Source organism: Podarcis pityusensis, assembly GCF_964106645.2.
Source record: "Podarcis pityusensis genome assembly, chromosome: 2".
Taxonomy (NCBI): domain Eukaryota; kingdom Metazoa; phylum Chordata; class Lepidosauria; order Squamata; family Lacertidae; genus Podarcis; species Podarcis pityusensis.
In genome coordinates this window covers 55,894,775-55,921,176 of record NC_138029.1, presented here as the reverse complement: position 1 = coordinate 55,921,176, position 26,402 = coordinate 55,894,775, and the positions used below count along the sequence as shown (strand labels likewise).

Sequence of the window (26,402 nt, the reverse complement as noted above, 5' to 3'; positions counted from 1 at the left end):
CAGTGTAGCATATATAAAATGCTGCAAGACGTTAAATATATCACAGCACAAATTAAAACTGACAAAAGAATGCTGGCTTAAATCAGATTTCAAAGCTGTTTATGAGTAAAACTCTTGTTATAAAAATCCACAATGAAATACTGACATATAAAATGCCATCAGGATCCTTCCCACAGGGCAGTTGGTGGCAGAGTGGCCCTGTGAGGGACGCACTAATGTCTTCTTTGCCTGCATCCCTACTTACTGGAATACTTTACAATCAATGAGAAGGGGCAGTGGGAGTCCAGAAAGGTACCTTTCTGAAGAACCTTAGCTTTACAATCAGGAAAGCTGTGCCTAGATGGCTTTTTCATTGGCCAGGTTTCATCCACATTGGTACGATCCTCAAATTGCACAGAATCAATGTATGGAAGCAAAACTTACATCATGCATGGAGTCCAAAAGTTTTGTCAGTTGATAAAATCGCTGCCAGTTCTGGCTCGAGTTTCCCTCTCTCTTCACTATAGCTTTCCCCAGTTCTTTGATGTAGGTCATACGAATTTCATCAAACAGAGCCTGACTCCTCAAGCCCTCCTTAGGAACTGAAATATTGAGATTAGTTTTTAGATTACCTGAGTTTGTAAGCGTCCTACAACAGGATGTTTCTATTTACCGTAAACCAAGACAAGAGAAGTTAGAATCATGGTTTTAAATTGTGGATATTTATGCAGACAATTGCAGAGAGTTCAGAGTTTCTGCATAAAATAAGTATTGTGAATAACACCATTAAAAGGCCGTTTTGGTTTTGTAGTCTAAGACAGTATGTAGCACAAGGAAAACCAGTACCCACACTTGTGCACAAACCTCTCAAATTATAGGAAATTCTAAGTGACCTTGTCCATAGACATAGTATGGTTGTAAGATTTTGCACCATGGAGATTAATGTTTCCTGGATTCATCCATCAACCGTGTCTCCAAATGGTTGTATTTCCAGGAAGAAATAAATGGCTATTGATTCTGTTTATTCTTCTAGTGTACCTAGAAAAATAAAACTCCCTTCTACTGAAAAAGCTTCTGCAAATTTCTCCTCCACAGGACACTACTGGGCTTTGAACATACCAGAGACTCATACCTATTATCAGAGTCGACTTAAGTCTGAACATAGCTTCCTTGTCCAAGCATTTATGTGCAAACTGCTACTTTCATCAGCTCTCCAGCTACCACAAGCTTGAACCAGTTTAAGAATTGAACATTTTAGTTATTTCTGGTGGCAAAATCGGTTTGGTCCAATAGATATTGTAACAAATTGTTAATTTCAAAATAATTTTAACATGCTTTTTGGACTATCATTTATGAGGTACACAAATGCTGACCCAAGACTGACAAAATGTGGTGGCCACAGAACTCTCTAATAAAGTGGATCTGAGAGTTCTAAATTCAGTTCCCAGATCAGCCTTGAAGGAGAACTCTTTAAAAAGTGGTTTTGGTTGTTTTTTTTTTAAAAAGAGGAATCACCAATGTTCACGTACTTGTAGAGAGAAGCAGCAAGGTTTTCATGCAGAGATATTCCTCGTATGAAACTTGAAGACGTGCTAACTCATTAGTAACCATCAGCAAACGCTTGCATTGTTCATACATACAGGGTAAATTCATTCTCTGTCTGAGGAGTAAATAGAATATACACATCTGAATCAGTACAAAAGAAATTAATTTGTACCTTGTTTACCAGTAAGGAGATGCCTCTATTTACATGAATTCCAGAAATTATAGGCTAGTAAGATACACATACTTTTTCCAAATGAAGTTGCAAAGCAACGCCTTTAAGTAAACTGCAGATTTAATATTATTGTGAAAGGTTTACTCATAATAGTAAAATGGTATTTTATCATGAAGGGTAAAATAGATATTTACAGAATTTACCTTCTGACCTTTCTGCTGTATAAGTATACAATCTTTTCCTTTTAAAACTTATTGCACTTATGGATTCTCCCATACAGTGGACGCTCGGGTTGCGAACGTGTTCCATGTGGGATGCACATTCGCAACCTGCAGTGGCGCATAAGGTATAACTGTATTCCATTATTTACAAATCGTCTAGGCATAAGTTATTAACAAGGCAACACAATAAAAACAACAACTAGACTTGTAGCCATAGATAACCAGGAAGGAATTCCATACCGATGACAGAGTGGGTTGGCAGAGGAGGAACAAAACCCTCTACTCCTTCTCTGACAATCCATGGGATTGGGGATGGCACTGAAGGAAGGAAGCCAGTTTATTAGCGCTTTCCCTGATCTACTAGCCTGTTGAGAAGATATTTGAATTTCCAGGCTGGCCACAAAGGAAGGTAGGTTACTAATGTAAGCGTCTCCCCTTTGTCTTTAGAGTTTAAGCCAATTCTTAGGACTTTATTTCACCTTATTAAATGTTTGGGCGGGATATTTTATATACTGGTATTTACTGATAAAATACTGATATTTTTTAATGGCTAAGAAAACAGCAAGATCAGTTCAATTTTAGAACTGCGTTTGTTGAATTAATATTGCTTTTTTCTATTTTCAAATTTATATCCCTTTTGCACTTTGACAACAGGGTGTAGCTAGCAGAAAGGCCCACACCCTGTGATATGTTTCTGCTTGAAGAGGATGTGGGGTGTAGCTTTGAGACTCAAGATGTGCTAAGCTGTAGGTCATATTTTAGATGCTTTGAAAGCCTGCAATTTTAGAATCCTGTATCATTACTTGCCACAATTATCATGCAGTACACACTTTATGTGAGAGCTAGTATAACTCCTCCCCAATACAAATGAACAGGGAGAGGTACTGGCACTTTCAAAACATGGGGTGATATCCATCCCTGTTAAACTGTTCCCACTATACCTTTCCTTGGTTCAATCCACCCAAAGCTGCTCAGACCATTGAAGATCCTATCAGCCACAATGGCTAAATAGAACCTCTTTGTTCAGAGACAGCACACCTATGAATACCAGGTGCCAGTGACATCAACTGCCATAATGCCTTGCTTGTAAGCTGCCCAGAGGCAATTTTCTGGCCACTATTGGAAATAGACTGCTGGAGTAGATGGAGACAAGTAACTTGCATTGAACTTATTTAGTAATCTTGGGCAGTTACTTATTTCAGCATAGCTCAGCTGTTTGGAGCATGGTGCTGATAACAGCAATGTTGCTTATTCAATCTGTGTATGGTACAGCTGCATATACCTGCATTGCAGGGGGTTGGACTAGATCCCTTGCAACTCCAAAATCCTTTGACTCTGTGACCCCACATTTGCTGCGGCAACGTAGGAAGAAGAATGTGACAGGAGCTGCTATGACCTCCTGATCCTGGGCACATTTTCTGGCTCTGCTCTCAGATTTGGTTTGAGGAGGACTTGCTATTTGCCCCAAGGCTGCCAGAACCTGAACAAACATCAGGTGCAGGGAGCTGGACCTTGCACAGTCCCTTGTAAATGGCATTATGTTTGCAAACCACCTTGAATGATATCCTGCCTTTCCACCTTTAGGCAATCTTTTAAAATCAAATCAGTCAACCAGCCAACTCAACACTAAAAGCAGAGGAAGAAGTAATTTGCTGAAGGTTCCATCTGAGCCCTAAACATAAAATCCACAAAAAAAATCCCTTTCCAAAAGTTCCAACTACTGGACCAACATATGTCGCACTGCTCTAGTGTTCTTTGTGCTGAACTGTGTTTCTAAACTCAATGCAAAGTGTTCATTAATATATTTAAAGCCCCAAACAGCTTAGTTCAATATTATTCAAAGATCCGCCTGCACCCATGTCTATATCTTAAAATCTAGTTCAGAAGGCCTGCTTCAGCACCCACCAGATGAGTGAGGATATGGATTGATGGTAGTTAACTGGGGTAGGGTCAAATCATTTCTGTGTTGTGCTGGTTATTTTAATGTTACTGTTTATTCTAATTTTATGTATTATTGACTGCAAGAAGCTCCAGATGGCATACATAACACCGGAAGTCAGTTATACCCAAGTTCACCCAGTAAGCTTCATGGCTGATTACAGATTTGAAAACTGCTATGCCGGGTCCTAATCCTGCACTTTATCCACTACACTACACTTAACAGCTGCTTTTTTAAGAAAAACTTTTATGAAATATGTAAGATGCTTTGTGAAGGATTTTCTCAAAAAGCAGAGCAAGCATATCTCCAATAAAATAAATTACCAGATGCTAGGGACAACCAACATGAAAAGCCTATTTCTTTCATGGCCATCTTATGAGTTTCCAGAGGGATCAGAATAGCTCAAGTCAGCCTTTCCAAATCTGATGGTCTCCAGATCTTTGGCTCTCCCAACTTTCATCAGCTTCAGCAAGCATGGCCAATAGTCATGGACGATGGGATCTGAAGTGCAAAATATGGGGAGGACATCAGCTTGGGGAAAGCTGGCAGCTAAATTTAATGGGTAGCTTTTGTTTTAATGAGTACTTTGAATTTGGAGAAGTGTTTGATTATTGTTAAGTTTCATCAACCAATGTTTCCTAACCAGTTGATATTGACCATTAAATTGTGCTAAATAGCTGCACTGTGCAATTAAGGAGCACTGGGAATAGGGACTACTTGTAACTGTGGCCTTAAAGTGCACAAGTGAGAATAATTATATAAAATAAGCATGAACAGTGAGTAACATTCCTACAGCTAACCTTCTCTTCTAGGAAAATGAATAATTAGTAATGATATGGTGCTACAGCAAATCTGCAGTGTAATTACATTATAACTACCCTGCAATTACAATTCCCACTTCCTCCCTGTGGTATATGTTATGTGAATACACTTGCTCCTATTCTGAGTATGTATATTTATTTTTGAATAGCTTAGACTATGGGTTCCTAAGCAGAGCTATCTATTCAGAACATAAATATAATCTTGGTGGTCCAATTTTTCATTCTACAAATTGCCTTACATCTGCTTCAGCTAACTTGCTATAGCCATAGGTTGGTAACCTACCACTCAGATTACTGCAATGCATTCTGCACAGATCTACCCTCCAAAACAGTCTGGAAGCTTCAGTTGGTCCAAAACAGGTTGACTAAGTTATGGATGGGGAGCTGCCCAGAGTTGTTCGGGCAACCCAGTCAGATGGGCGGCATATAAATGAAGTATAGTAAAAAAATGAATGAGTGAGTGAGTGAATGAATGGGACCCTATAAATATAATTATATCATACCAGTGCTTGATCATCTGTAGTACCTTGTAGTCAGTTTCCAGTTCCAATTCAAAGTGCTGGTTTTAACGTTTAATAACCTAAATGAGTTGCGGCAAAGCTACTTCTGCAATGCCTCATCAGAGGTCATTCTCCAGGTTCCCCTACCTAATGAACTGAGACGGATGGCTACTATGCAGGCTCCTTGAGTAATTTTAGTTTATGAGGGCTACAGCTTTTTTGGTAGAAGAGGTTATATAAAGCCCTGTGTATTCTTATTTTGCTAGATAAATTATTTTTTGCTTAATAGATGAGAGGTCATAGATAATTTCCATTAGTAAAATTATTGGTTAACCAACAGTTATCCATAGGTGTGAAATTAAATTAGCAAATGGGAGGTGGAAGAGATTTACACCATCACTCATGGAAATTTATATTGTGCAATACAGAGTTTATGCAAGTCAGGCTGTACTACATGCCACTTGCAAGTCTCATAAGATACAGTAGCCTACCAACTTGTATTTCCTGTTTCTCTCATACACAGACACACACGCACAGAGCGAGCGCTTTGTTAAGGGATTTTAGCAAACAACACTTGGCTGGGAGATAAGCTCTGATATTGCATCCATGACTGATTAAAGCAAGACATTATGGACTGATACAGGAATTAGGAGTTCAGAAATAGTCACATTTTCATTGTGCAATTTATACCTTAAACCGGTACACTGACGTTAAGAAAATTGAAATACTCAAATATTCAGGGAAATGATCAGCATTCCAAGGAGTAAAAATTACTGGGAAACTAGATTACTTCTTCCACAGAGGTCTGTCCCTCCTCCCAAGCTCAAATGGAAGTGCCAGCCATACGCCTAAACTAGTGCCAATACATCTGTTCTGCATTCCCATTATAGTGAAAGTCTGAAAAGGCAGATACCCTCCTGTAATACACAAACTACTCTGAGAAGCACCTATATTTCTCACAACTTCACTTATCAGATGCTTCATTTAACCTCATTAAATGAGACTGAAAGTGGCGAACCTTTAATTCATGTATCTCTCCTTTTCTCACTTATTCCTAGACCTTCACTTCAGAGAACTAGAAGTGCATAGATATCCATCAAGCTGCATAACAAGGACTATGTATGTGGAGTCAGCAAAACAGCACAGGCCAATGGAGCTGGCTAAGACTACAGTCTCTCTGCATGCAGTTTCCTGTCAGCTGGGTAAGCAGCACCTCATAGTCTCTTGTAAATGTAGATGCTGACTAAAAGGCTGCAGCAGTATTTTCTTGGAAATAATGTTAATGAAAGGTGGTGGGTATTTTTTGGAGCATTCATTTATAGATAAATAAATGCCCTCCCATATTACGATACTTCCTGTTATTTAACCTTTTGTGTGTTTTTGTAGTATAATATATTCCTTTTTGTTTGAAGTTGCTACCCTTATCAATTTTATATTGGTGAAATCCTTGGTATTTGCAGATGATCGTGTACTTTAAAACTATATCCCTGTAGCATTAATGGGTGGGCAGAAAAAGTGGATTGTGTTAGCTCTTATGGTGGCTAAGAGACTTCTACTTTGAGATTGCAAGGACAAAAATCCATTATCTATTACACTATGATCTGAAGAGCTCATTTTATACAGGCATCAATCTTCTGTGGAGGGTTTATATTAACTTATATGCTTTATTTAAATGCCATCTAAGTTATGAAGTTTATCCTGTGAACTGCCCTGAGACCTGCAGGTATAGGGCGGTATACAATTTTAATAATAATAGAAATAAATAAAACCATTTTGATTGGTATAGGCAGTTTCCTATGTTCCTATATATGGAAGGGGACACCTGCCTAGCCAGCCAAATCAACCCTGGTGATCAATGGGGTGACAGATGTCACAGCCAGATCGCCCTCACATATATGGTGGGTTAACCAGAAAACCTCAGCATCAATAATCAGAATCAGGAAAAGCACAGTATATCTCAGTAAGCTACTTTTCCAGCTTTCTTCTCAATCCACATAACAGAATAAAAAACAATAAATTTAACTATGATAAATTTATCACTCAGGTTTTTTTCTTTAAAAATCACTGTTGGCATTCAATACAGGGACTGATATAGAATTTCCACATACTGTGTTTCATTGGGAAACCGTCATATTTCAAAGTATACAGGTGGTTATACTAAGCCTCTATTTTTGACGCAAACAATATCAAACTGATGCATTGTTTCTTTCGGGTCAAGATTGGGTTAATGAAGGATAAAACAGTCAAAATGCACTGTAGCAAAAAAGAAGCCTCACAGTAGAAGAAATTATTTGTCCACTAAAGCAAGTAATGAAGATTACAGTGCTGTAGGTCAACATGCAAGACAGGCTTCTTCAGGGAGGAACAAAGTCATTAAGGATGAGATCATAGTCCATCCTTTTTGTAGTTGCTCAATAGAATTTTATACAAGTTTTCTATTTGTGTGACTAGAATAACACAACACTTGAGAAAGCTTTTTTTTAACAGCCAGGTCAAGTTCTGTTCATCAAGATCCTTGTAGGGCATCAAGATTTGCCGTAAACTGAATCTACCTATGTTGTTACAGTATGTAATTTTTTCATGAAACTGCACCAAGTGTCTACAGAAAGTGGTGAGAACATCCCACAACTGACTATTCTGGCCCTGCTGCAGAAAATATCTACCACCATCAGAAATGTTACAAAAATGCAAAAAGGCTTGCTTTTGAGGAATAAATATACAGACTGTTCTCACACAAAATACAGAAATAACAGATGTGTTAAGATTTAGCACTTAGTTACTTATTGTTTCAGAGCTTTTTTCAGTTGTGCAATGTTACATTGCCATGCAAATACCATTACTGTGTTACTAGGATTCTGTGCTACAGTATCACATGTATTAGAAGTGTCACCATTTATTATGTGAAACACTGTCTGCAAAGGGCATCTGAAGGGAAGAGTTTATTTGAGTGGAAGGAACATTTAATGCTCTTAACTTATTATGACAAAAGGATTCACATATGCAAAAACAAGGTCAACGTAGCCAGACAATATCAGTTCATAGTTGTCAACAAATAATGTTAAGAGAAATATAGAGGTATGATAATGGAACTATTATTATTGTGGTGTCAGTAAGCTAGAGCATTTCAAAATTAGAATTAAACATGCACTATGAAAGATGGCAGTTTTAGAATGTGAGAAGCGGAGTCTGTGGAAAAATCTCACAGGTCAAAGGGAAAGAGAGAAATTAGTCTCCAGAGGAGTGTATCCTCTGTGGCCTTCAGCCTTTATCAATTTGTATAATTTCAGTAAAAGGTCAATGTTATGCCATTTCAACCCGCCTGTATTATCCTTTGTTCTACTATCTGCCTACCCTCCCCCATTTTGGATTCTCAGCACAACTGTGCATAGGACCAGAAATAGCACCAGTTATTTCATCTAATAGTGAAATGCAGGGTACCCAAATAGCATACTGCTATAACGAGCAAAAGAAAAACCTAAACAGTAACAAACAAATCTAAATATATTCTTTGCTTAGTTGAATATTTATTAATAGTAGACAGGCACTCTAATAGATATATTTGACCAATCAATTGAATTGTGGCCTAACCCTAGTACTCACAAAAGTAACCTTGTTAATATATTCAAAGCATCATAAAGTGGAGATGGATTGTGCATATATTCTAACAACTATTTCACTGGGAGACATCTCTAACATATTTTGTGCCCCCCCCCCCGACTACTACCATCCGGCTGTGGACACCATCACGATGCAAAACAAACCTAACCAACCCTACTCATCATTCCCCACCTCACCTTTGGCTTGCTTCTGGTAATTTAAATTTAGCCAAATTAGGTTGTCAACTAACATACGCACATTAGGGTCTCCTTATGAGCTTCATGCTGAATTGAACCTGGGTACCCCTTGTCATAGTATGACACTTCCTAACTATTGCACCACAGTGGCTCTCATCCTGCCAACTTGTGTTGCACAGGAAGAACACCACTGTGGTGTTATCATTTCCAACAGACAGATGTAGTTCTGCATTATTAAAGTAAAAGACAAAAGAGATTTTTCTAATACCTTCATTTCTACTGTTCTATAAGCAGTACAAGTTACTGAAATATTCAAATTCAAAAATAAATAAGGAATTGTTTTTTATAAGCTAAGTCTTTATACACAATTATAGTACTCATTGTGCACCTAAGTTATAAGAACACATTTCTAGAAGTGTAGCCAAGCTTTAGAAACACAGGGAAAAGGACTTGAATACTACTTACTCATTGATGATCAAATCTGGTGCAAAACACAATAAACTTCCATTAGCCTGTTTATATGATCTCCATCCTAGGGCAAAAGCCATCAGAAACATCCACGAATACTGCAGAAGTGTCATTTGGTCATCCAGATGCAAGTTTCTGAAACCTGATTGGAAATAAAAGGTACAAGATCTAGCACATTTCCTGTTGTAATTAAAGTACTGCTTGTCCAAAGTGTTATTTTGAATCTTAAAGTTCAGAATGACTTCTTAAAAGGGTCCAGAGTCAAAATGCATCAAAAATTCAGTAAAGGGACATAAAATTCAAAATAGTTTTATGAAATAGTAATGCTAAATAGCAATAAATGTTAATAAGAGACATATTAATATCTATAAATATGCAAATTGCAATTGATATACTGCAGTGAAATGTAACCAAGCTCTCTCCTTTGTATAATGCTCTTTGGAAGAGGCGATTTCCACTGGAAAAGGAACATTAAGGAAAAGAGTGTTTAATCTTTTCCCTGCCAGGGAAGAAGTTGATGAGACTTTCCAATCCTAGTATTAGTTCTTGTTTCATTTTTTTCCTTTCATGGCAAGCCACAACAATTAACAGTAAGGGAATAATTTATCTCTGCGTCATTTTGGAGGTAGGTACCTTGGGTTACATACGCTTCAGGTTACAGACTCCGCTAACCCAGAAATATTACCTCGGGTTAAGAACTTTGCTTCAGGATGAGAACAGAAATCGTGCTCTGGCGGTGCGGTGGCAGCAGGAGGCCCCATTAGTGGGTGCTTCAGGTTAAGAACAGTTTCAGGTTAAGAACGGACCTCTGGAACAAATTAAGTACTTAACCTGAGGTACCACTGTATGCTGTTACAAAATGGAAACCAGGAAACCGAACCTTTCTCTATGGAGTAAGATAAGAAGCCCGTGATTTAGGGCTGGACAATGTTTGGTTTTCAACATCACAATCTGGTGATAAGCCACGATTGTGAACTATGCTGCTTGGCCCCAGCCCGCAATGCACAGGGTGAAGTTGCTGCAGCTCTCGCCATGGGAGCGGAGGCACTTTCTTTACCCCAGTGCCTCACGGGCAGGGACAACTCAGCTTGTTTGTGCTGTTCAGCTGGGGGCCCCACCCGCGCAGGCTGGAGGCTTCTTTCTCCTGCTTGCCCCAAGATGGAGGGAGACTCTGTTCGCAGGGCTCCCGCAAGTGTAACGGAGCCCCAACCTTGCCTCCAGCTTGCGTGAGCTGGAGCTCCTTTAAAATTCTCCATTCAGGGGCAGGCAGCCACTAAGTAGAGAAGTTTAAAGGAGCTGCCTACCTGCATGGGCAGCTGAGGGAAGAACAAGTTGCATGACGGCCAGAGCGCAATGGCTGATTCACCTGGCAGCATGTTGCAGGTGAAATCACTGCTGCTGCAGAGACCCACTGTGGCTTGTTCCTCCCTCTCACACTGGGCGCTGACAGCAGAGGGACTCGGCAGCAGAAGCGGCTTCACCCACAATATACCACTGGGTATATTGGTCCTCATTGTCTTGGGCAATGTATTGATTCATCATCCAGGCCTACCATGGTTAGGAGCAGAATGTAGCCTTACAAAACACACTTACATTAAGGAAGTATAGTCTATATTCATGTAATACATATACAAACCTGGTATTGCCTTTGCCCATTTCACAGCAGCAACCACTTGCCTTCCTCCTAGCATATTGAGAGTGGACATAATACGCCAAGTTGTGTCCGGTACTGTGCTGTCATAGCCTGAAAACATCACTTCTGGTTCAATGACTTCCAGTAGGGAAACCAGAGTAGGCGTTAGCTGTGGCAGGGAGGCAGGAACAACAGCCTTATTTGTGGGACTTTCTGTAGTCTCTCTTCCTGCAGCCACACTAGATTGCTGGATTCCTTTTATCTTTTTCTTTGTCTTTCGTGCTAGAAATTTTTAAGAAAATAAAGTCAACATTAAAAAATAAAACCAGAAAGCATTGCTAACACAATCAATGCAATCTTCTATGCTGCAGGCATACAATAGACTCCTTATGGCAGGGAATCCTGTGGCCTCCTAATCTTGTTGGAATGACAACTCTGATCATCCCCAAACGTTGGCCATGCTTGCTGGAACAGAGAGGAGTTGGGGGCCACAGAAATTTCCTGCCCTTCCTTTATGGTTTTATTTGTATGAACAGAAAATGAAACCTTGGATTAAATGTGAAAAGGAAGAAAAAGCAATAGTGCACCTGGGGGAAATTACTAAAAAACTTATTCCATTTACAGCTTTGGAATGGAATGGTTTCAATGAGGCCTTTGCATTGCACTAAAACCAAGACAACAGAACTTGGCAATGGATGAACAAAACTACATATACACCATGGAAGTATGCCTACATGCACATAGAATCATAGAATGCATTACTAGACATGAATCACCATAGCTAGGATTTTTTTTTGTTTCTTCTACAGCTGGACCAAAAAAGATATTTTTTTCTGACAACTGCTTGCCATTATAATTAAACTATGGAATACATATGCCTGATAAACTGCTTAAAATACACTTCTCCATATACTGTTTTTATTCACATTTCCACAGTATCTATGCTGCCTGCATACTTTTTTACTAATACGAACCATATATCCTGAAAATTTTGCAATACTGTATATAAAATCTATCTTACAGTGGAATTACAAAAATGGACAAAATAGAGTACCAGATAATGAACAGCAATTATGAAGTTAATACTGGTCCCTTCCAACTTCACAATTCAATGAGTAGCAAAGAGCTGTAAAGCACTTAGCCAACTAGGACTTTGAAAAGATAGCAAAGGGCCAGATCACAGGCATGCAGCAGTGCTTCCATGTGGTGCTATACACTTGATGCCTCCAACTGCAGCAGTGCTTTTGGCAGCAGCTGCCGTTACAGAAAACACAGCAAATGTAAATCATGGAGGCACTTGTGAGCTTACCAGTGACTTTGCCTACTCCATACCTGAGTTAGCACGCAATTAGAGGCGTTTTTGGAGACACATACATGCAATAACATACAAAATCATTAGTTGTGTTATTAGCTATTATACTATTGGCTGCCTATTACCTACTGAGATCGAGGTGATGTGGTTGACATTTAAAGTACTAAACAACTTGGGACTATTATACCTAGGCAGACTGCCTTCCCCAGTACAGACCAAGTTGATCTTCCAAGGACACTCTGCTGGTTGTTCCACAACCACCAAATTGCCATTTGGTGACAACGTGGAAGTGGGTCTTCTTGGTGATAGCATCCACACTCTGGATTGCCCTTCCTTAGATATTTTGTAAGACAGAGATTTAGATGTTTTGTAAGACAGAGACAAAAACGTATGCAAAAGCACAAGCAGCCAAGTATTTTAGTTGTTTGTCCAATTAAATTTGTTATTGCAAAGGCCTAAAACATACCGCCTCTAAATTAAGTTTCTGGTAAAGACATAACGGCTTAAAATAATCGAAACACATCATATTTCAGGGGCCTCTAGAATTATATCGTCACAGCATTATTATGAAATTGCTATAATAAATAGCAATGTTTACAAAGTTTGAATGTGAGGGGGGATGAAAAATGTCTTTGCTCCTAAATATAATGCGACATGGAGCAGCAGAGACAGATCACAACGCAGGCTGGCTTGTCTCCCTAACTACTGAGCTCAAAATTACAGAACTGCTGGGTTCGAAGGGACCCCGGGGATCATCTAGTCCAACGCCAGCAATGCAACACCTGAGCAGCACCTGCACTCTGTCTAATGGTAAGGCCAGGTCAGTTTTCCTATCCCACAAGTGGAAGTCTTCATTCTGCCAAACACTACTAACATTGCTACTACAAGACTTCCTGGATTGCAATGACAAGCCTGCAACAGTCACCTCTCCTCAGCCAGAAAGGACCAAACATGTGAATTTGCTCATTATGAATTTGCCATACAGTATTACTGAATGTTATCACCTATCCATACTTTAAAAGTTTCATATTGTTGACAATCGATTGCACTCAACCAGGTGCTACTCAGAGTAGACCCACTGAAATTAGTGAACAGAAGTTAGTGGTGTTGATTAACTTCAATGAGTAACTCTGAGTAGAACTGGTATAGAATACCGCCCGATGAGTCAACATTTTTGTTTCTTCCTGATTTGCATTCAAGCTGTTGTACACTCAAAGTGTGGGGTTTTCCCAACCACAGTATTTACTGAAAAAAGGAGTGCACAAATACGTGAAATCGGAAAGTGAAAACAAAAAGAAGAGAAACGGAAAAAAGAGATTAGCATGCATACAAATCATACTACAGTAACACTTCAGTGCAAAATACAGTTCTTGTGAGAGTCTGGGAAATATTGGAAATGCATGTTGAAAGAAATATCTAAGTTCTGCCAAGAAAGACGTGCATATGTTAAACATATACAGTGATAAATAGTTATTCAGAAAACATTAAACAACTGCATATATTGCCACTAACCCACTTAAATAAGTTGGAGTCTTTGTTATTAAATATACCAAGAAAAAAGCACACCAAGAACTCAGGCCAATGTAAGTTTCAATAGTGGGAGTGGTCCCTACTCAGAATTCAATAGTCAATAGGACAGGAACAGGGCCATGTTTCAATGTACTCACCTTCATCAGCTAATTTTTAAGTTTGAAGTTTGTAAGTTTGAAGATTTTCAGATAAATATATCCTGTTATATATTGATATATAGAAAATAACAGGATATATCTATCCGAAAGTCTTCAAACTTACAAACTTAAAAATCTGCTAACGAAGGTGAATACATCAAAACAGGGCCCTGTCCTGGTGTCCAATCAATAATTGACTTCTGCTCTATGATTGAAACTGAGTCTCCATCTGCAAGCTGATAAATTACAAAGATCAACATTATTGTCGAGTGAAAAAGAGAAAATCTTTGTAACGAATTATTGTGTTATACATATCTCTTTGAGTTTGAGTTTGTAATCTCTGTTAGAGTTTATAATCTCTATTTGAGTTTGTAATCTTTATTATAATACATACTTTTGAATGGATTAGTTTTTGTTACTATTGACTATTGAATTGTGAGTAGGGACCACTCCCACTATTGAAACTTACATTAACCCACTTCATACATTATTCCAGTGATGGGATCAATGTGTAGAATGAAGCAGAGGGACTAGGCCACCAGTCCTGCACTCAACATCATGCAGCTTCCCCCACCCCTGATGTTCACATATTAGGCATGGATTTTTGAGTCTATGGGTACAGGCTGCCATCACAGCTGCACATCATAGGAAAGGCCAGGAAAAAGATGTGTGGCACTGGATGCAACGTGTCCCCACTGTCCTTTTCTATATTTGGGACATCTTCATATGAGTAATGTGCAAAGAGGCTTTCCATCTTTTATATATGCAAAAATGAAGGATTTTCTAGGTTTCAGCTTTAAAACATTTCAAGTTACCTTCCAGGTTCATGCCAGCTTGAAGACATTTCCGATAGCGGCAAGCTGGGCAGTTTTTTCTCCGGATTTTGTCAATAATGCAGTCATTTCTTCCAGCACAGAGATAATTGTGCTGCCCTGTATTTGCAAACAAAGCACAACACCTTTATAATTATGAGCATTTAATTTCTAACATGCACTTGTTGGGTTGGGGAAGAGAAGAAACAAATGGACTTATCTATCCTATCCATGTACATCAGGATGGTCTAACGCAGGGGTCTGCAACCTTTAAGACAAAAAGAGCCACTTGGACCCGTTTCCGAAGAAAATAAAACTGGGAGCCGCAAAACTCGTCATTACAAAAATAACTTTTTTGTCACTTTTTTAAATTATTTCTTTGTTTGACCCCTGAGAATTACTCCTCCTCATAGAAATAAACGTTAAATTAACAAGTTACCTTTTTTTTTGTGTGTGTTCTTCACTCCCCTTCAAAACAGTGACCAGCGTACATGCCCCTTACAATGTAGCGGGCGGGCGGGTGGGAAGGTGATGTCGGGACGGTGCGTGACTAACACATGCACCGCCCCCATGCGACGTCACAGCCAGTACAGCGCCCGCCACAGTGGGGAGTGTCGGGGCACACAATGCGCCTCCTCCCCTCACTAGTATCTGCCCCGGAGCCGCGGCAAAGGTGTAAAAGAGCCACATGCGGCTCCGGAGCCGCGGGTTGCTGACCCCTGGTCTAACGTGTGGGGACACCCATTGCCCCTGCAGCCCTTGTACTGCCTTCCCAAAGCCAGGTAAGCGAGGTGCTGGGCTTTGGAAAGGATGCATGAGGGCTCCGACAGGGTTCTACAGTCCCCCCCTTTCCCAAAGCCTAGTTAGCTCTTTCCCAGCTTTCAGAAGATGGGTGGGCTCTAGGACCCTGCCAGAGCCCTCACACCTCCTTCCCAAAATGCAGTGTCTTGCTTAAGGGGCATGAAGGGGTGTGTGTGTGTGTGTGTGTGTGTGTGTGTGTGTCAAATTTTGGTCTCAAGCTCCCCCTCCCTTTTTGGCTCCATGGGCCAGATCTTTATCAGGATCTTACGGGCAAAACCTGACAGGTGAGCAGGCTGCCCACTTTACAAAATCCCTTGAAATCCAATCTTAAGCAGGGAAGGAAGAGAATTGCAAAGGTTTTTTGCAAACCCCCTCCCATTTCCCTTTTAAGACCCCAATATCAGTGAATTAAAAGGGAAATAGGAAGAGGTTTTTTAAATCATCTGCAAGTCTCCCACTTCCTTTTTTTGCTCTGAAAGGGGGGGGGGGGGTTACACAAAAAAATTGAAGAGTCAGATGAGAAGTATTGGAGAGGGAGTGAATGTAAGGAAGGCCTACATTGTTCCAGTATTCTATAGGTACATGTCCATGAAAATCTGAGATGGATGAGACAGAAAGAGGCTAAACATCTGCAGCAGAATGTCAGTTGCTAGGAAAATCAGTGTGGAACTGGAGTACTTTTTATGACCACTCACATTTTTATATCAATGTATATATCCAAGTAGTCATTTTATTGTACTGTATAATTTCTCCAAAACAGAACTTTTGAAAAAAGTAAACTGCTTTTTCAAAAACTCGCTATGGAATAGTTCACTATAAAATGTTTATCCTTACTTTTTTCCTGGAACAGAATTACGTATTCTCTGCATTTTTTAGGTTAAAGTTGGTACCAACAGAGCAAGCAGTCAGTAATCCAGTTTGAGAATTTTTGTTTTGAAATGCTGCTTTAGGACATATTGATTTTACCACTTTAAAAGAACAGGGAGGAAACTATTTGGTTTTTGGAGCTTGTGAAGCAGGCAAACTAAATCCTTTGGAATTTTTATGGAACCAAAGATCCAAGTATAAGCAAACCTTGGAAGCAAAGTAAAGTCAACTATAACTTTTAAAGAGCAGATTCTTTCCATATTGAATTAAATAGCTGTCTTAAACATGAGCAACAATGGGAGAACAGTGAACCTTGGTAGATCTATTTACCAGGGTCTATTTACTAGAATCTATTTACAAATAAAATCAAACATTGAAAACAACTTGACCTAAAACTTGTCAAGATATAAATATAATCAGAAGTTTTAAAACAACTTATTATCTTATTGTATTATGGATGTTTAACATTACATGTCTGGCTTAGTTTGCTGTAAACCATACAGGAAAAGTTCCTGCTTAATATGAATGGGGGGGGCGGGATTCCAATGCCTAGTGTGCAAGGATCATAAACAACACTATGGTATGGTATCTTGGAGGTTGGGTAAGCAGTTACACTGAGAATCTTCCGGCAAAGAGTGGGGCCCTCTTTGTGTGGGGAGACAGAGAAAAGAGCAGACTACCATTAGTGAAAAACAGGCTGGGAACTTGCTAAAACCATTGGTGGTTTTGTGTTTGCTTTTACCTAGGTATTTGGTTAAATTGGAAATTTTTAATTTTATTAATGTAGTTTTGCTTCCTTTTCTCATGACATAATTGTTAAGTTTCTATTTCTTGGGCTTGTTTATATGTTTTTTTTGCAATATTGTATACTATTTTTCTCTGTTTATTTTTATTACTTTGCTCCATGCTCTGGGATTGCAAATATTCAATGACGAGTGAGCTATACCATAAATGAAGAGTGGGCTGTATTGTAAATAAAAATAAACAAAACAGCCCTCTTTGGATGTTCATTCTTTCATGTTAAGTAAATACATGAAGGAGAGTTAGGAGAGCAAGCTAGTTCTGGCTCCACCCACATCACCACCCATTATTTGGAGGGCGAAAATCTGAAGAAGGTAGCTTCCACAAGTATAGAAGGCTCCCACTTTAGAAGTCTGCCCTCCAACTTGTGAAAAGCAATGGAATCAGAACAGGAGGTAGAGCCAGAATGCTTATTCCCACCGGCTGCTTTCACATGCTTACTTAACACGCACATACACACACTCACACAGAAAAATACTTGAAGATGGCTACTGAAGACCAAAGATTCTGCAAGAGATAGGAAGAGATAGCATGGAAATGAACTCCAATAACCTTTGTAAAAACCCACAAACATTTGAGGTGAGATATAGACCATACGTTTTAAATAATTGCGATATATCCTACCTTCCACAGCTCTTTTGAAGAACACTTTGCAGCTGCCACAAGTTAGGACACCATAATGACACCCAGAAGCCTCATCTGAGCAAACAAGGCAGAGCTTGGGAGGTGGTCCCGTAGTTGTTGAAGAGGTAGATGGTGAAGTGCTTACATCAGATCTCATTCCAGGGCTAAGGAAACAACAAAACACAGACCAAACTAAAGAAAGGAATAAAAGTATAGAAATACTAAGTTACAAAAACATTGACTCTTACTCTGCTCTGTTAACCAAAACACAAGAAAAGCATCTTGAGTTTTTGCTGAATTCATTATACTCACAGTAAAGTACTTCACATTTTAAAACCATAAAAAGAAAGTGCTGTTACAGCAATACTGAAGGCAGAGCCTGGGATTTTAAAAGGCACAATATTTAAAAGTATGTTTTCACCCTATTTATTCCATAATTGGAAGAAAAAAGAAGTAGGGAAATGCATTGTGGACGCATGCTATGTACTTGTATTTAATGTATGCAATTTTTATTTCAATAAATGGTGCTTGGGTGTCAGCTGGAAGTCAGCCTAGATGCTCTTTAAAAGTATTATCTTGAGACCATTAGGATCAACCATTTTTTTAATGCTTCGTTTTGCACACATGATACTTTCAATGGGATAAAAAACACACAACACTTTCTGTGGGATGAAACATTACATAATGATTGGCCCAGTTACAACTGGAACTAAGCTTGCTGCTGAAGGAAGTTTGAATCTGTGATGCAACTGAATCTTAACATTTGAGCTTACACAGCAAAATTGAGCAAAACAAGGTGCACACTTTTGAGATCTGCTTAGGTAACTGAATCCTAAGCTCCAAATGAAGAGATGGTGCAGGGCTTGTTTGGATTGCAACCAAAAACAGAAGCCACTGTAGGTCTATGCCACTATGTGCTACATCCACCAGCCCCAAAGTTGAGGCCCAGGCCAATGTGGATAACCAACTTTCACTCGGGCACTTGGCCTCATGGGCGCAAACAAATCCATTTCATTGCCCCTTCCTTGGAGAAATTGGTATGAGTGCTCAAAGCACCAGTAGAACACCCCTACAATCCAAGTATGAACTCCATCATTATCCTGGTTGTTGTCCTTTATATTTAGACTTTAGCTAAACCAACAGTCTTAGTTCTGTTTAGAGGTGGTGTTGCCTCTGTGCACTTTCAAGATCAAATTCCAGATACCGTCCTTCACTTAATTAATCTAACCCCCATAACATATAAAAATTTACTCAATTAACTTTCCTAGGGCACATGGTAGTATGCCTATATTCAAGAAAGCTTGAAATGAGAGGTAAAGCTGAGTGTCATTTACATGCTGATGACATTGCAACCCAAATCTCTGGAAGACTTCCCCCCAGTACTTTACATGGCTCCCTTGTTCTTTAGTATTTACAATATAATACTTCTGCAGGACATAATAAGGCTTTGGCTGTAGAGTAGGGCAAAAGTTCCCCAGCACCATCTTCCAGAACCTCTCCTTCAGAAGTACCACAATCACTTTAAAACCATGCCTTCCAAACTAATCCAGATAAGGTTACCATGGACAACGGTACTGAAAGCTGTTGAGGTCCAGGAGAACTAACAAGGTTCCTCTGAATACCAAGGAACTGACACCAGATCTACAGACAGACAGAAAACATTTTGAAGTAGTTGTACTGATGACCTAAGTCATATCCTCATTCTAAGCCGAGACTGTAAGACTGCCAGTTAAACCTGTGAGAAAATCGCCAAATGGCTTCAGAAAACCATCCAGATCCATCAGCTTCCAGGGAGTAGAACATACCAAATCGGATCAGTTAATGATCTGTACATACCAATGGAGTTGTTTCTCTCTCACACCCACATATTATCTCCCTCTACTTCTGCAGAGAAACAAGATCCAAGGTACACCCTACCAAGTATTGGTTCAGATCTTGAGACAGGTCCATGGTTGACAGGGCAGCTATGCCCCTGAGAATACAGCATCAGCATGAACATTTAAGTCCCACAAGACTTGGAGTTGTCAACACAACACTCAAGACCACAAGTTCAGGGAGGGACATAGTTTGAGGGCTTCTCTTAGCACACCGTCATGAGAACCCAGCACCAGTTAGAGACACTCAAAGCTGACTGTTGGACTGATGACAGAGAATGTACCCCTAGAACAAAGTAACCCCTCCTCCAGTTGTCTGAAACTATACAGCAGGCATCTCTAGTTTGTGCATAAAAACTAGGCTGCTGTGCAAAGGTAATATTTCCATTAATTGCTCCACCCACTTTTGCCTCTGTTCCCAACCCTCACTGGCATGTGTCCCAAGGATGTTATTCACAAGGGAATACAGCTCATGGTCTGAAAAGGTTCCTCATCCCTGAGTAAGTTTTAAAAATAACCTTTAAAAATACAATTCAGCACAACAAAAATGCTTCACCGCAGTGATGCCCACTGCTAATACTTCCCGTACAGTCCATTTTTTATTTTAACAAGTTGAAGAGTAAAACTACTTTTGCAAACACAAAGCTAGAAGCGGGAGGCAGGATTTATCAGATTTACAACGCAGAACTAGGCAGATGAAAAAATGCAGCAGTTATAAAATACAGGTGTGTTGGGTTGTTAAACGCCATGATTATTAGCCAGTAACAGCATGTGTTTAAAATGGTTTTTACCTTTTATTCTCAAAAAGCAGGTTTATACCCCATTATAAAATAAGTGTATTTACTTCCAGAAGGCAAAGATAAGGGTCCTCTGAAAGTTCAGAGGACAATTTCTATTGACAAACCATGTTACCCAACCTAATTTGGTTTATTAATGATTTGCCAAAGTCTTTCACTCAAGCACAAGGTCCAAACTTACATGTTCAGAATAAATTGTCTAATATTACACTAAAAGGTAGGATTCAAAAATGCTATTTTTCAGTGGAACTCACAAGCATAAAATGAATGGAGCAACATTCACTGAAAGAACCCAGTACAACTGGGAGGAAGGTCTATGAGTAACATTATGGCTAAAACAAAGTGTGCAAGTGGTACTGAACATAGTTACAAGCTAACCTGAGAACTCTGTATTAGCTTGGAAAGTTTTCAGGAAGTTGCAACAGAAGAAATTTCTCTCATCTACCAACAAGCCTTCAGCTTCACCATACTTTTGTGCTAACCACCATGTAATAAATTCTGCCTTTCTTGTTTTCTGTACCACCCTGCCCCTTTTAAAGGTAAAGGTATGCTTTATTCCATATTTCAGAACATATTTATGCATTGTTTTGGGAAAGTTTTTAAAATAAAAGCAAACTTAGGATGCCTGTTTATAAAGTAAGTTGAAGGTCTGAAAGCTAAAGGTTAAGTGTCACAAACTTTCTGTCACAGCTCAAGGGTCTGACTGTATCAAGTTTCCAAGGCTTGGTGGAGAATATTTAAACATTTGTAGAAGAAAATATTCAAATTGTTTTATTTCTGGGACAGCTGATATAGACGCTACACTACAGGGTTGGAGTAGGGGTGGAGGAAGAAGAGAACAGCTCCTATTTTGGCATTATGAACTCTAATTGCTGGTTTATGAGGTCTTCCTGTTTCATTAAATGAGATGGCAATGCCTATACAGAATCTGAACTGCAGTTCCACTTCAACTACAAGAAGAAACTGCCAGTCTTGTCCCTAATGCTCCTAACATCTACATGAATCTGATGGATATGTCTGCCACTGAGTGGGGCTGGAGATCATACTTCTTTACCAATGATGAATGGCAACCAATGGGAGAAAGAGGCATGCCCTTTCTAACAGTAATCAAAGGGCAGTGGCTGCATGGGGTCATGCAGTGCACAGCTATAAAGAAACCTACACCAAGTGGAGAAATGTCATTAGCATCATGCGTTTATTTGTATGCTACTCTTCCACAAAACTATGCCCGGGGTGGATCACAATATATCATGAATAATAATAAATATAACATAAAAAGAACAATTTAAAATGATAATGTCAATAAAACCTAACCTGAACAGAAAATAATTATGCCATACAATCTACTACATATTTTAGAAAATGCGTTGTCTGTTTGTCGTCTATACGTTCAGACATCACTCGAGATATCATCACCAAACTTGACAGGAGAAGTCCGAAGGTGGGAGTGGCAATCTTTGTTGATGTTTGGATGCTAGCCACCATTTTGAAACAAGGTAGTGGACCAAAACATCACTTTGGCCTGATTTTGGCTGTGTTTTTTTGGTTGGCTTTCATTTTAGCTCATTCTTCGCTGACCTTCCCCTCCTTCAGTTGTGCTTTTTGACATAGAGTAGGTTTGGCTGCCTTTGATATATCACTGCCAAATACAGCACAACATTTCCAATTCCCAAGGTGAGAGAGATGGGCATATTTAACTTTTGGATGCCAGGCAGAATGCTAAGTCATATGTTGGTCAACTAACAGTACTGAAAAACAACTGATACAGCTACTAAAATTATTCACATAGACTGAGGCATTAGCAGGGAAAATGGTAAGTTAAATTACATCACAACAATCTATTACTATCGATTTTAAAAACTCTAAACAAACATCCTTAAAATAAAAAGTCTGAAAACTGAAGTTTTGAACTTCCTGTAAGATTCCAAAGAAATCTCATTTTAAAAAACGATTGCACTCTAAACCACACCCCTGAAACGCACAACTACATTTCTAACTCTTAACGGATTACATGCGAAGCGAAGAGAGTTGTGCTGAAAAAAATGAAAATTCCAGGAATAACATTCCAGCAATTTTTAAGAGACTCACTTTTATTGTTTAAATCACTGTTTAAAAAAATCACAGCAGCCTGCACGGGAATTTTTAGAAAGTTTAAGCCAAGATTATAATTACTATTACTGCCAGAGAGAAAACAATTTTGCTTCTACAATACCTTATTTTTAGCTTTCATTTTTATAGATATTGCAAGAATGTTATGATATTTTGAGATTAGGTAAAATGATAGTTGAGCATTTCCTCAATGTTCAAAGAACACCTCTTACTGCCCTGCCATAGGCAAATGACCAATTAATGGGGCTTTCCTCATCTAGGAATGTGGTATAAAAGAACACAAAGGTTCTATCATACAGGTTGTGCTTCATGAACTGTAATTATTACTGTCTTAAGCACTCTGCGTCTTGAGTCCCTGCAATAACAAAAGGCTCTTTCTACAGTACAGATGACTCCCCTATTATGGGCAGGTTATGTTCTGGGCTGCCACACACATAAGTGAAATTGAGTAAAATGCGGTGCACCCTCTAAACACACTTTGTATTTTATTTTAGATTACGTGAAAATTGTTCAGTTTGGTTGTGTATTTTTTTGATGTTTTATTTATTTATTGACGAGTTTTGTTATGCTGAAGTTACGTATTTTTTTCTTGTTGTAAGCCACCATGAACATGGTTTGAACTGTGGAAAGGTGGCGTGCAAATAATATTATGTATGTATGCAGGTACTCAAGAAGGGACATTTCAGAAAAATGGAATGAAATATAAGAATGATAAATATTGTATACAATGCTTAGAATATGACAAGCAGACAAACTAATTTGTACCTTTCTTACTGACTGAAAGAAGACAGCTATGTCTGTAATTTAGTACGTATTAATAGCAGCTTCATGATTTATGCAATTGCTGCAGGTACACTGCTGTTACACAATACATAAAGCAGGGGTCGGCAAAGTTTTTGTGACTTGGGCTGGTTCATGGTCCCGCAGACGCCAGGGTGAGCCGGGTGTGCATGCACACATACGTAAACGCTCCTTCTGGCGCGGAGGAGGCATGCAGAGCTTCTCATTGGCTGCAGCAGCTTCCTGCAACCAATGGGAAGCCAGCCAGCATCGCAGAAGCCGGTCCCTGCTCTGTTCCAGTTTAGCACGGTGCATGGGAGCCGAACGAGTAGGCGGTGGGGGTCCATGGGCTAGTTAAATGACCCCCATGGGCCTTAGGTTGCCGGCCTAAATGAGCAACATACACATTTATTTTATACAATTCACATACCACTTGATTGTATGTGGAATCTCTAAATGGTCTACATCATCTAACCTCCATCTGAAAACGGGAGTACAAAAATTAATTCTAATGCTAAGCAGGTATGCTACTGGTGTACTTCTAAGTATGATCAGTCTGTTATATCAACCATAATCTCCTGCAATGCCTCAAGGGTGAATTTCTTTAATTCTGTTATCAGATTTTAGGACACTAGGAAACCATGCCCCTCTGCTGACTTATGTACCCTCCCCTGACAGGGGGAGGTGCTACTGCTCTTCCTGCTTCAAGCCCCTCCTGGTTTGAGGAGGCAGCGGGGCAGGGGACGGTGGGGAGTCTACTGAACCATCTGTCTGCTCAACAGCCTCCTCTTCTTCCACCACATCCACTGCACCTTCTCAATCTGCCTTGACTATCCTTCTTTCCCTGGTTCCTGTATTGTGGGCAACATCATATCCCATAAATCTCTTGTCCCCTCTTCTGGTTCCCTCCCCTGGTCCCATCACACACTGTTCAGAGCCCTGCCAGTCCCTGCTAGTTTACTACTTTTCAAACAAGGAAACCAACAGGTCTTTATTCATGAAGACCATTTATACAGAACTTGCTTAGGAGATCACTCTCTTATTATAAGATAGCCCACAGGAATCTTAGACATAGCACATTCTTTGTGCAAGTATATAGAATGCATTTAATATAAAACTACTGTCTACTTGTGTTACCACAAATATTTAAAAGTCTAACAACTGTAAACGGGTATAATTATTATCATGGTGTGATTTAGTTTTCTTAAAGCATCAGCTGGGTAGCATGTTTATACACAATGCCCTTCTTTGCAAGATGCCAGGAGGTATGCTTTTAAACTACAGAAATTCATACCAGTAGTCAAAAGCAGCAGCACAGTTTTTGACAAAATATTTCTTTGAAGAAAATACAAGGGTATATCTCTTAGAGCAGCGGTTCTCAACCTGTGAGTCCCCATATGTTGTTGGACTACAACTCCCATCATCCCTGAGCTCTGGCCTTGCTAGCTAGGGGTGATGGGAGTTGTAGTTCAACAACATCTGGGGACCCACAGGTTGAGAAAGGCTGTCTTAGAGGAACAATTTCTTTCTAGTCACCTTTTTCCTTGTCTACAAAAATCAGAACATTTGACTCATGCAAAGCCTTTCACAGAGTATTTTTACATTGCCCTGAACTGAACCACTAGTTCAATGTCCTTGACGTTTTGTCACACTGGGGCAATATTATGATTTGTGATCTCTATTGACCCAGAGACCTGCTGCATCTTTTCCTAACTATATTTTGCCATAGAGGCTAGTAGACCATATTATTTTCAGACTTTAGCGTCTCAAAATATTTCCAGGAAATACTTTGAAGTTTTCAGTCACTAGTCTAGATTAGAGGGATTAGCATATTAAAGGGAGAGGATCAAGTGGGTGGGGTAAAGTTTGAAATTGGGAGTTGGAGTCAAATCCAAAAAAAAAAAAACCCTATTCCAAGGTTATTCTATAAGGTTACTAAAATTTGTATGAGGTGAGGATAAGGGTTTTCTGCTGAGGTCTTCCACATCCAAAGCATTTGGAAACCCACTGAACTTTTATTGAGGAAAGTGAACAAACAGTGTAGCATGCTGTTGGTTTTGGAGAGCCTAATGCAGAAGATACAGGATGGTTTCCAATTATGTCTCTCTAGTGACAGAATGCTCTTCGATCCTGGTTGGGATTCCATAAGGAAAAACAAAGGGTGAGGCTGTTTTAGATAGTTTCCCCTTCCTTCTGCAACCACTTTGGAAGGTCCCAAAATTTGTCCCAGTGGAACAGCATGGTGAAGTGGGACTGCAAAAGGAAAGAACATTCTGCTAGCTGTGTTTGAGGCTCCCATTGCTCTAGGCACATTCTACAAGAGGGCAATTCATTAGCACAAGCAGTTTCTGAGCTCTGGGTGCAGTACTGCGCCTAAGCTTTCAGATTAAAACTGCAGAGTGGAAGGAACAGAGGATCTTTTTCTGCCTCCCCACTTCCATCTATTCTCTGAAGACTGGAGAAGAGACCCTCTCAAGAATATTAGGAGGGTGGGCAGGGGAAGGACTAGACCATGTGAAAAATGAAGATAATATTTTAGCTACAGTTCATTCATTTTTAGCTTTGCATTCTAGTTATAAAAAAGTGCATCTAGACATTCCGTTGTGCCCATAACCTAGGTTTAAGGTACCATTTAGTTCCTAACTTTCATATCTCAGTTTCTAACACTGCCTGCTAGCAGAAGGACATAATTGGATACAAACCCTTAGATAAAGTTAAAACAATACAACGTTTGTGCTTAGGCCGTCAAGAAATTCCTCATTCTATCCTAAAAGCAAAATAACCTTTGTTCGCCTCAGACCTTATACAATCCCTTTAAGACTAATCTAGCTTTAAGAACACACAAGCACGTACAATTATGCCTGGTTTGTGTCAAATTTTCCTAAA

The 26,402-nt window shown here is 39.4% G+C and overlaps 2 protein-coding genes across 4 annotated transcripts in view; one reads left to right on the top strand and one right to left on the bottom strand.

Annotated features, from left to right (window-relative positions):
* The window catches only part of LOC308472376 (uncharacterized protein), a 616,296-nt gene that overhangs the window by 18,621 nt on the left and 571,273 nt on the right, over positions 1 to 26,402 (top strand). The gene's annotated exons all lie outside the window — the stretch shown is intronic.
* LOC308472350 (glucocorticoid receptor-like) overlaps positions 1 to 26,402 on the bottom strand; it is a 52,200-nt gene that overhangs the window by 6,586 nt on the left and 19,212 nt on the right. For all 3 annotated transcript variants that reach the window (XM_080997161.1, XM_080997162.1, XM_080997160.1), the window contains 6 exons: positions 17,957 to 18,120; positions 14,867 to 14,983; positions 11,076 to 11,354; positions 9,437 to 9,581; positions 1,509 to 1,639; positions 424 to 581 (listed from right to left, as the gene is read on the bottom strand). In XM_080997161.1, coding sequence (XP_080853287.1) covers positions 424 to 581; positions 1,509 to 1,639; positions 9,437 to 9,581; positions 11,076 to 11,354; positions 14,867 to 14,983; positions 17,957 to 18,120 — 994 coding nt within the window. The remainder of the gene's footprint in view (positions 1 to 423; positions 582 to 1,508; positions 1,640 to 9,436; positions 9,582 to 11,075; positions 11,355 to 14,866; positions 14,984 to 17,956; positions 18,121 to 26,402) is intronic.